The sequence below is a fragment of the Citrus sinensis genome, chromosome 3 (assembly GCF_022201045.2).
Source record: "Citrus sinensis cultivar Valencia sweet orange chromosome 3, DVS_A1.0, whole genome shotgun sequence".
In the NCBI taxonomy this organism is placed as follows: domain Eukaryota; kingdom Viridiplantae; phylum Streptophyta; class Magnoliopsida; order Sapindales; family Rutaceae; genus Citrus; species Citrus sinensis.
Window position 1 is genome coordinate 10052657 of NC_068558.1, and position 11500 is coordinate 10064156.

The 11500-nt window shown below is 35.2% G+C and overlaps 1 protein-coding gene across 2 annotated transcripts; it reads right to left on the reverse strand.

The window, feature by feature from the left end:
• Positions 1–4129: 4129 nt before the first annotated feature.
• Positions 4130–10199, reverse strand: LOC102629974 (uncharacterized). Of its 2 annotated transcripts, XM_006485737.4 has the most exons (10): positions 9809–10199; positions 9179–9428; positions 8795–9029; positions 7787–7956; positions 7008–7150; positions 6634–6811; positions 5923–6511; positions 5310–5422; positions 4744–4987; positions 4130–4581 (listed from the first exon to the last, which is right to left on the reverse strand). In XM_006485737.4, the coding sequence occupies exons 2-10, from the start codon at positions 9367–9369 to the stop codon at positions 4354–4356; spliced, it is 2091 nt and encodes a 696-aa protein (XP_006485800.2). In that variant the 5' UTR covers positions 9370–9428; positions 9809–10199; the 3' UTR covers positions 4130–4353. The 2 variants fall into 2 exon arrangements, with proteins under 2 accessions (XP_006485800.2, XP_052293970.1); XM_052438010.1 differs by lacking the exons at positions 8795–9029; positions 9809–10199 and having other exon boundaries at positions 9179–9327.
• Positions 10200–11500: the final 1301 nt, after the last annotated feature.

The following is an 11500-nucleotide window of genomic DNA, read 5'->3' on the forward strand; positions in this document are numbered from 1 at the left end:
AAGAGACACCTCAGAAGGCTCGATCTTTGCTATAATTACTTAACGATTGACTCATAGTATAGCTTGCTCTCTTCTTTGACTAATTGCAAAAATCTAAAAACTTTACAATTTGGTTCTAATATGTTACGTGGCATCCTTCCACCATTAATTAGGAATTTATCTACTTCACTTTAGTATTTTTAGGCACATGAGTGTGATCTCAAGGGCAATATTCTTCCACAAATTGATAATTTAAATAGACTCATAATTTTCAATCTCGTATACAATAACTTGGATGGAATTATTCCATTAACAGTGGGAATATTGAAACAGCTACAAGGTATCGCCCTTGATGGTAATAATTTGTAAGGTTCCATTCCCTATGATCTTTGCCACTTAGAAGCGTTGAATGGATTAATGTTAAGTGATAATACGCTCTCAAGTCAGATACCGCCATGGTTTCTAAGTTTAATATCTCAAAGAGAACTCAACTTAGGCTCCAATAACTTCAGTTATAGTATTCTATCATCTTTATGGAGTCTTGAGCACTTCCTGCAATAGACATGTCAAATTCATTTAAGTGGTTCTCTCTCTTTAAATATACTAAATTTTAAAGCCTTGGTAGCTTTAGATTCATCGAGGAATTATTTATTAAGTGTTATTCCAATAATCATTAGTGGCCTCAAGGAATTACAAAATATGTCATTCGCCAGTAATTAATTTGAAGGTCATATCCTTGAATCATTTGACAATTCGACAAGTTTGGAGTTCTTGGATGTCTGTTGTAACAATCTCTTTAGAGAAATTCCTAAGTCATTAGAGGCACTTTTAAATCTCAAACTACTTTATGTGTCTCACAATAAACTAGAAGTAGAAATTTCTAACAATGGGCTATGCAAAAACTTCTCAGCTCAATCATTTATTTGGAATTATGCACTTTGTGGTCCACCAAGACTCTAAATGCCACATTACAAGGAAAGTAACAATAAAAGATCAAAAGAAAGCTACTCCACCTCTCCTGAAATATGTTTTGGCTTCGATAATATCCATTGTACTAATAGTGCTCATCATTATCTTCTTTATAAGACGTCAAAATAAAAAGACAAAAAATCTTAATAAAAAAGATTCATTGTCTCTCATAACATGGAGAAGAGTATCCTATCTAGATATTCAATAGGCTATTGACGGATTAAGAATGCTAGTTGCATGGTACAAGTGGTTTCTAATCAGTATATAAAGAAAATACCTTCTAATGGGGCTAATGTTACAATAAAGTTTTTAATCTATAGTTGGAGAGAGTGGCTAGGAGTTTTGATTCTGAAAGTACCATAACGATCCTTAGTAGTTGTTTTAATCCAGATTTTACAGCATCGGTAGTTGAGTTCATGCCCGATGGTAGTCTGAAGAAATTGTTGTACTCTCACAACTTTTTTCTAGATATCCTTGAGAGATTAAATATAATGATATATGTGGGGTTGACTCATGAATATCTCCATCGTGATCTTTCAACACCTATGATTAACTGTGATTTAAAGCCTAACAACATTCTCTTGGATGAAAATATGGTGGCATATGTGAGTGACTTTGGCATTTCGAAACTCTTTGGTGAAAGAGATGATTCAGTGACACAAACCATGACAATAGCTATAATTGGTGATATAGCTCCAGGTAGTGTTTCAAGTATAACTTCAAATTTCACTCAAAGTTTTGTTACAAGCATAAGTTCAAATTTCGCCCAAAGTTTTGGTCAGTTACAATTTATTTTGTAAAGAGATATCTTTACGAGAAATTGAAATTAAAAATTGCAGAGTATGGATTAGATCTAGAAGGAATGTTTCATCTAGGTGCGATGTTTATAGTTATGGTATTTTATTGATGGAAGCTGTTTGGGGAAAAACAGAAAACATTATAGTGGAACGCCACGTGTTGATGAGGCACCATGACAGTCACTATACGTTCACAGGGTACCCGACCTACCCTTAAAATTCAGTACCTAGGGTACCCGACCTACCCCCTATAACTTAGTACTTGGGGTACCCAATCTATCCCATAAAACTCGGTATCCGGGGTACCTAACCTACCCTCTGTAACTCGGTACCCGGAGTACCCGCCTACCCTATAAAACTCGGTACCCGGCCTGCCCCCTAGAACTCGGTACCCCAGGGTACCCAACAAACTATATGCGAAGTAATCAATGAAAAGTATCTAAAATGTTGGTCACGAGAAACGTCTCTATCGCCTAAAAAGAGAATATTTGATTTTGTGTAAATCAGATGTCATAATATCATGTCGAAAAAGTGGTGACAGTCGGCCAAAAAGTGAAGGACACTGCCCTTAGGACAATGGTCCTCAGCCGCCTTACCAGACAACTTCTGTTGATGTACCTTGGGCCACTTTCCAGCCTACGCCACGTATCCAAAAGGATTAAGTACGCCATGAAATGTCTTCTTGCGCCCCAAGCATGTTCCTCAAATGGCCCAAAATAATAAAAAAGGTAAAAGGACAACCAAGAACCATTGGAAATACGTCACGTGGCAGTCGGGGTACTAGATATATAAAAGCATCCATGTTTATTTTCATCATTCATGATCATACACACTCTACAAAAACCCTTCTTCAACCTTAAATCATGATTTTAAAGGACTGGCAAGCTCTCGTCACCATAGGAAAGCTTGAGTTGCTGACTTAAGCGTCGGAGTGTGAACGCCGGGGCATCTCGGCTTCACCTCTAACCTCATTTCTATTGTTTTGCAAGTTAAAAGCTCACTTTAAGAGACCTCTTCTCTAGATTCATACCTCTCACTGTCATCAGCATCCCCTCATTCTCCTTACCTCCTCTCAGATCTTAAAATTATCGCATACAACGACCTAGTGAGATATCCTGATTTCCCCACAAAATAAATTTATTGTTTTAGATAGGTTTTCTTTTTTTGTTTGCACTCAAAATCTATCTAAAACAGAAGCTTTCACGAGAAAGATGAAATATTTACTCGAGAAATGAGTTTAAAGAACTGGGAAAACGAGTCATTATCTTACGGATTGACAGTTGTTGATGCGAACTTGCTACGAGAAGAGAGAGCTTTCTCTGCCAAAATGGATTGTCCACTAAGCATCGTGCATTTGGCATCTGATTGTTGCATGGATTCACCAGGTCAAAGGATAGATATGACGGATGCGGCTGCAAAACTTGTCAACTTTGTTTGTCCACTTTCTTGTTTGTGGTTGTGAAAGAACAGCCATTGTTCTCAGCAGAGTAGAAATTAGTCTGAGAAATCTGATGGTCCTCTCTCTCTCTCTTTTTTTTTTTGGTACAAAGAGGCTCTTAAACAGAGCTAAGAAATCACTAATTGGGGATAAGCAACCCCACACATATCATGAAGCAAAAGCAGAGTGACACAAGCAATAGCGGAGTAACACCAGCTGGAAGACTAATGAAATTGTGAAGACCAATGGAGAGGTCGAAGACGTAATTCGCAAGGTAATCACCAGCAAAATTCACCACTCTATAAATATAGTTAATAGTAATGTGTCAATTCCTGTGCACAAGATCCTGGATCGACCTTACTATAGGAGAATACTCGTTAGTCACCTCCACATAATTATTCAATACCTGCACAACACACAAACTATCAACTTCCACGAGCAACTAACAAACTCCATAGTTCCAAGCCATGACAAGACCTTGATATAAAACCCATAGCTCAGCAGTCAGCACCTGTGATCGAGCAATAACGAATTGGTAAACTTCTGATGGTCCTCTCTCAACGTCACGTATTTTTATTTTTCCCAAAATTAAACTATTCGTTATACCAAGTTTCCTATAGTTTTGGAACATTTACAAACTTTCCAAGTTTACGTAATCCTTGACAGTCATTTCCAGAAGAGATTTATTCACAATCAAATTCGAACATTGTTTTTACGAATCCTCAGCATATACAACAAAATTAAGAATGCATACTGAAGTTATTCTCACGGGGTTCCCTCACACTACACTTTATCCTTTCTTTAGTTAAAACGGCGGTTTTCGATCATATATAATTGCGGCTTGCCGTTTGATGATGAAGAAATAAGTTATCAAATGTCTCACGAATCCCTTGACTAGCTTGACTTATAATTCGTAAAATTTGCATTAGAAATTACACATGTTGCATGCCTGAATCAGAGATTGAATTGAAATTTTTACAATGACAATAACAGTCACAGACAATCATCACATTACAACTAATAAGGCATATTCTCCTATACAAATTATTGATTTTCCTATACCAATGCCATTAGTTTCCGCTTTCGGTTGATAATTGAGATTTACACTTCATAGATGTATGTCTGTGGTACAAAAAACACAACATATATACTTGCATAAAAATGTACACATCACTTCTTCTTTCTCTCTTCATTTTCCCTTTCCAAAATTACAGGAGCAGCTGGTATGCTGAACCACCATTCTCTCAATCTCCTCATCCATCTCTCGGTGCTTGCTCTCCTTGTGGGAGAATATCTTGTAAATATCTCCAAAAACATAAGTAGAACTATGTACTTACTGGGTACAAATATCAAAATCAACGCCATTAACAAAAGACCAACTGCAAATTTATCGCTTGCCTGGATTATAAAACACCAAAACAGCAGGTGTTGGCACGTCACCAAATAAAATTGAACTGAAGATATAAACGATAATCCCAATGCCACCAAATAATAGTATGCACTAGACCTTTTCTGTGCTTAGTTAGTTAAAAAGGTTTGCAAAAAGATGGAGAGCAAAACCTGTGGGAAAATCGTGAGCAGCAATCCACGTAGCTTAAGAAGAAAGATGTTTCCATCCTGAATAAGCTGTTCAGCCTGGGAAATTGCATTTTGAACAGCCAAAAGCTGCTCCATTGTGTTCATAGGTGGTGGAGCTATTACCTTAACTTCATCAACAGGCTTGCCTTGGTTCAAGAATCTTGTGAGTACCATAAAGATTGCAAAAAAGATGAGCAGTAATGCCAAAGCATAGCCCAGCCATCCCCTACAATGAAAATCCTATTAAGTTTCCATGAAAGCCACCAACCAAGTATATGATTTGTGCAAGAAAACAATTTAAATCATCAGAATTACAAGTAAATCAACTATGGAACATGGACTCTTCTGTAAAACAAAAGTGAAAAAATAAAAACCCTAAAGGTGAAGAATCAAATATCTAAAAATATCCACCCTTCTTAATTGCAACTTTACATAAGGTCTTTTGATGTCCAGTTATTATAAGCATGGTTTAGTATCAAAATTAAAAATGCCAGCTGATCACCAACTACCTAGCTATGCAGATAAAAGTTACTAAATTTGCTTCTTACCTGCAAATGATAAATGTGAAGACTAAACAGAACACTGAAGACTTCAGGGGATCATCCCAATATGCCAGAGAAAGAAGCCACCTTCCAACTTCCATGGCAGGAAGCAGAAGCTCCTACAAGCATATATAAGGTTGAGAATTACAATAAGCTCTATTGATGCTTCAAATGAATTACTCACTCTATTATTGGTTTAGCTTGACACATGATAATCCTCCCCATACTCCTCCCCCTCCTTCCCCACCACACACGATGGAGAGAAATGATGAAAGATATCATTTGTAAATCTTTCTGCGACCATAAGGTCAGCAACCGGAACCCAATACCACGATTCCAGTTGATGCAACTCATAATCTTTGTTTAAATAATCAGCGGAAAAAGACTGATGCAGGATGATAAGATAAGATTTATATTCATGTCAATTCAATGATTATATCATTTCAGTAATCATCATCAACATAAATTAAGACCTACATATGACAGCCAAGAAGACAGAAATAAAACTGGAAACTAGAAATCCACTCCTAACAAGTAAAGAAAACCTAAATCAACAAAAATAAAACAACTCGATATAAGTCAGAATGCAAAACCATGTATTAAGTATCAGTAGCAATACCTTCATGACGGCCAAATTGGTGTCAATACCATCTACTTTAACTCCATCAACCGTTTCTTGTGCCTGTACAACTTTTTTATAGCTATTTCTGGATTCCTTAACAGTTCTTTCCAATGGACTCATCTCCCCCACAGCTATCTCACCCACTACAAGCCCAGCCCCAGCCTCAATAGAATTATTACTTGAACTTGGTCCAAACACAAACCCTAAGTTAGAAACCATGGCCATGGCTGAAATTGAATACATTCCAACCCCACCCACAGACTTGTTAGTCCGTTCTAATTCCCTTAAGTTTGACATGTTTGCAAGAGTTTCCAGTATCAAATCTCCACCCGGAAGCTGATCACATAGGTTAAACATGAGAAGACTCTCGCAACGAACAGAATTTGCAGTACTAATTTCTTGAATAGCTTGTAGTCGCAGAATTCCAAGTACAGCCTTTGAGAGCACTTCATCCCGCTGAACTCCTGTAATTTGAAACTTATTTATAAATCTGTGTGCATATAAAATTTCCCTGATTATTGCTAGCCAGTAATCACGACGTGTATGTCCTTTAAGCTCTGGGAATTCTAAGATTATTGGTTCTGATCTACAAGAAAAACACGATTACGAGTTACCAGCTATTTAAGCTTCAAGAAAAGCTTTTAGTTGAGGAAAATAACTGAAATATGCAACTATAAACAGTGAAAAATCATATGCATCATGACTTACAAGGAAACAGATTTGTAAAAGACTGCCTTGTCAAAAAGTCGAGTGCCCCATGGTCCAGTCAATTCAGGTTTAACAACCTGTTTTAGATCTTCTGCTAAATCATATATTTTTGCCTTCTCATAAGATACAACACGATGGGCTTCAAAATACAGTGCATGATCTGTCAAAGTCAACCGACCTGCATATAAACCAGGATACCTATAAGTTGGCAAATGTGACATTATATTTTTCTTTTCTAGTTCAATAGGACACTTTAGGTCATAGATATTAACTAGTGCTCCAATTTCTCTAAAATGCAGGTTTGCATTAGATACATTCTTTACAAATATAGTCCTAAAACCTGTTAACAAAAGTTATTTATCAAATGAACCAACCTGGCCACGTGGATATTCCCACATGCTCTAGAACTGGCTGGGTGGTGACAGTCCCATCCACCTCCAGAATCTTTTCACCTCTTGATGAACGAATGGCAGAAAGAATAGATGATTCCGACTGAGTCTTCATCTTTTTTATAGCTCTATGGAATTAAGAATTAAAATATTATGGCTACATAAGTGCGCCCATAAATTGGAAAGTGATTTCATAAAGCATGAAAACTTCCATGAAAATTTGATACTGAAGAACTAAGACAAATATATCCATATGTTATATTCAAAATTGAAAAACAAATAAAACTTGACACAAAATGGGGATTTAACCTAAAACAAAAATATTCGAACTGCAGTAGTTAATCAAAATTTATTAATGATAAAACATATCTTAACCAAGTATTTCTCACATCATTGTTCCACAAACCCACACTATCTTAACCAAGTATTTCTCCTGTGAAGAATGCCATTGTTCAACAAATCCACAATGTTTCTTGAGTATTAAATAACAAATTAACAACCAGCATCAATATTGATCATATATAAATATACTTTGGAATTACTATATTTGTATACAACTTTTTAAGGAGCACGACAGTTCATAACAAGTCTCTTGACAGTCCAATTATTTATATGGTATATTCATTTTTTTAAAAAAAAGATAAATAGTCCAGCAAGCTAGTAAATATTATTCCTCCTCTTCCCACTCACAAAAAGACAATTTATGTTTCCAAAGATAAAGAATTTTTTTTCTTTTTTCTCCCTATGTTAAGCATCACGGGTACCTCTCCAGTCCAGTGATGTACTTGTTGAAAATGGAGTATTGAAGCCGCCCACCAGTTGACGACGTTAGCACCTCAAAAAGATTCTCACTGATAACTACATTGGCAATGATTGGAACTGCTGGAGCTATTCTAGAGAAGGCCTCCATCCCAACCGTTGCATCCCCATCCACCTGCAATTAAGATAAAGCCAATACACTCACATCAATAGCAAGTTTCACCATCATATTCAAGATACCATATAAATTAGACCTCTGAAGTTAAAGGGCCCTCCGCCAATATCAACTCAAATGATTACTCACAAATAGATCATAAACAAATATACAGAGATAACACATATCTTCTCAACTTATAAAAAAACATATACCCCAACCGCTGCATCCTCATCTATCTACAAGAAAATTGAGTGTCAACCCATGGACAGCAAGTTTCACCAGATACTATAGACACTGCTTGAAAATTTTCTATGGCCACTTAAGTGACCACAAAATTAGATAGGACCATCTGATAATGCCAACTTAGGGACACAGAAGTGCTATTCATGCACGAGACATAGATACATATCACATCAAACAAAGAGAAAGAGTGAGAGAGAGAGAGAGAGAGAGATACAGGCAGCTTATACTGCACAGTATATAAGACATAGATATCCTCCTGTTTAAGCAACTACAACATGGTTGATCCTTGAGCGAAAGCAAATTAACCCATCAAAATAAACTACAATTGGCAATAGAAAAAATGCTTTTCAAGCAATTAAAAGATTTATCATGGCCACTAACTCAATTAAGTATAAATTTGCAGAAAATATTCATTCAAGAAATGATGATTATCTTTCATCAGACGATTCCCTGAAGGTGCAACCATGTAATGTTTGTATAACATGTATTTATATATTCAACAATTATATGGAAGAGTGTTTCTCAAATTCCCAACTCCTGCTAATTACACAATTGTCAATTGCTGAAAAATTTCCTCACTATTATTAGCAACAATGTAATAATTATGACTCACGTTAAGTAAAGGTTGGCTTGAAGCTGCAGGAACTTCCCAAGCAAGCATCACATCATATGTTAGGCGTCGAAACTTTTTATCAGCTAAATGGCCAGTTACTTGAGTTGAAAGAGCAAGTGTCCTGAAGCAACAATACTCCAAAAAGTTCCTTGCATAACGCGATGGATGCTTTATGGCTTCAGAAGCCTCTGCATTAAAGCTTTCTTGAAGTTCACTCGAGGAAATACCAAGGATTCTGCATTATCAATTTCTAGTTTCCATAAAGACAGTATATAAAGGAATAAAAAAGATAAACTAGCGTCTAAGAAATAGATGTTTCTGAAACTGGCCTGCAGAATAGGTACAATTTAAAAACTAATCAACCAGACAAAGTATCACACTTACTTTGAGCATCTACGAACAACTATATTAGCAAGTGGAGAGAGCTCCTGTATCCAATTCCTGCCGGCGGATGGGGACCTTTCCATTTCTTCAAATTCATCATCAAATGAACTTCGACTTCCAAGCAACCATTTGAATGACCCCTCTCTTACCAGACCCTCAAGCATATTTCTGGTTCTGCTTGATACTTCCATCTCCAAATCTCTTCCCCTTATTATATAACAAAAATTTGAAGACACCCAGAACTGAATACCTGTGGCAATATGTTCACTCAGATACAAATCTCACGTTGCGGAACACAACTAGAATGTTAGCTAATAAATTACTACCTTAACCCATAAAAAAGATTTTTTTTTTCTTCTACAGCATTACTGTCAATGCATAAAATTTTTGCCCTTGCCAATGAAATATGTCAAACGCATACAACCTCCCATTCCATCATAATCATCACAAAACTCAAAATATAACTTATTCATTCAAAACCCGACTATCTAACACTTCCAAACTCTTCAACCATTCAAAAATCAATCACAAATTAACTCATCAAAACAGTTCAAAACCCAAATAGAAACTTCACTAAACAAAACAACGTAATGCCAACAACTTGCTTTAACCAGGCCACTAAGAACTAACCTCAACAAATGTAGATTTTGCATATAAAATTCTTCCAATAACCTCAATATTTCACCAACCCCATCTCAGATTAGCTTCGTTGGACCAACTACCACAAACCCTTTTCACGAAATAGCGAACTTCACGAGATTGCTTCAACTGTCAAAGCAAAGAATACGAGTTTCAAGCAAGAAACACACATGATTCTGTCGTGATATAGGGTTTATTTAATTGAAATAAAAAAGGATTTGTGTTGGATTGGGTAAAAAGATTCTGAAGTGTTCGAGAGAAAGAATAACGCGCAGTGTAGTAGTAGATTGAGGTGGCGTTTAAAAATCTTTCGTCATCTCGAAGTAAATTTTCTGTTCTGTTCGGTGCTGTCTCTCTTTCTGGGTGATGATCAGACGTGCTCAGGTTCACAGAATATAACTACGTGGCAGCCTTTTATTGATTTTATTTCCCGACGAATCAAACTTTGGCTAACCAGATGAGACTTTCAGAGGTCAAAGTCAGATATGAGAGTGGGATCAATTTACTCGCTCACTACCAAAACAAAATCCGTGTTAATTAGCTAATAATATTTATTTATTTTAATTGATAAAAACAGTTTATAGTTTGTACATAGATTTGTTTTGAGATAATTCCATCTACTCTTTGCCCCGATACTTAGATTTTGTTTTGGCATAATTCCATACGTACCCCTGTCGTTTGCAAGTCCTCAGGTACCCCAGCGACCATCGACACCGGTCCAAATACTATTTAAATATGTCATTGACTCCCCTCAACTTTTAAACATTTACCAACTTCGGCTGATACTAATTGTCGTTTTACTTCTAGATCCAGTACACAATTTGTTTATTAAATGAAAATATGAAATGAGTTTTTTACCTCTTACTGCCACAACTCTCGATACAAAGAAAGAAATGTGTCAAGGGAAAAGGATAAACACACCCCCCAACGTTTAGGAAAAGGGATAAAAACCCCCCTAATATTTTTAAAAAAATATTTTAATCATAATTTATTATAATTTTACCATTATACCCTTCTAGCATATAAAAAAAATTTATTAGATTATCCAATTTATCTATATATTTTTAATAAAATTATAAATAGACAAATTGGATATTATAAAAAATTTATAAATATACTTTCATTGCCCAATTCATCTATTTAAATTTTTATCAATAACTAATTTTTAAAAAAGACATCTATACACCTAAACAAATAGTAAATAAATTATAATTTTAAAAATAAAATTGGTTATTAATAACCAATTTTATTTAAACTTTAAACTTGTATATTTAATAATTCTCCACATGTCAATCATTTAAACTTGTACATTTATAACCAATTTTTTATGTTATTTATTATGGTATTAATAACAAATTTTATTTTTAAAATTATAATTTATTTACAATTTTTTTTAAGTGTGTAGATGTCTTTTTTGAAAATTGGTTATTGATAAAAATTTAAATAGAGGAATGAAGCAATGAGGGTATATTTATAATTTTATTAACAATATATAGACAAATTGGATAATCTAATAATTTTTTTTATATGCTAGAATAGTATAATGGTAAAATTATAATAAATTAAAGTGTAAATGTCTTTTTTAAAACGTTAGGGAGTTTTTATCCCTTTGCCTAAAGGTTGGGGGTGTGTTTGTCCTTTTTCCATATGTCAATTACTTAACACTGTCACAAGTCTTCCTGT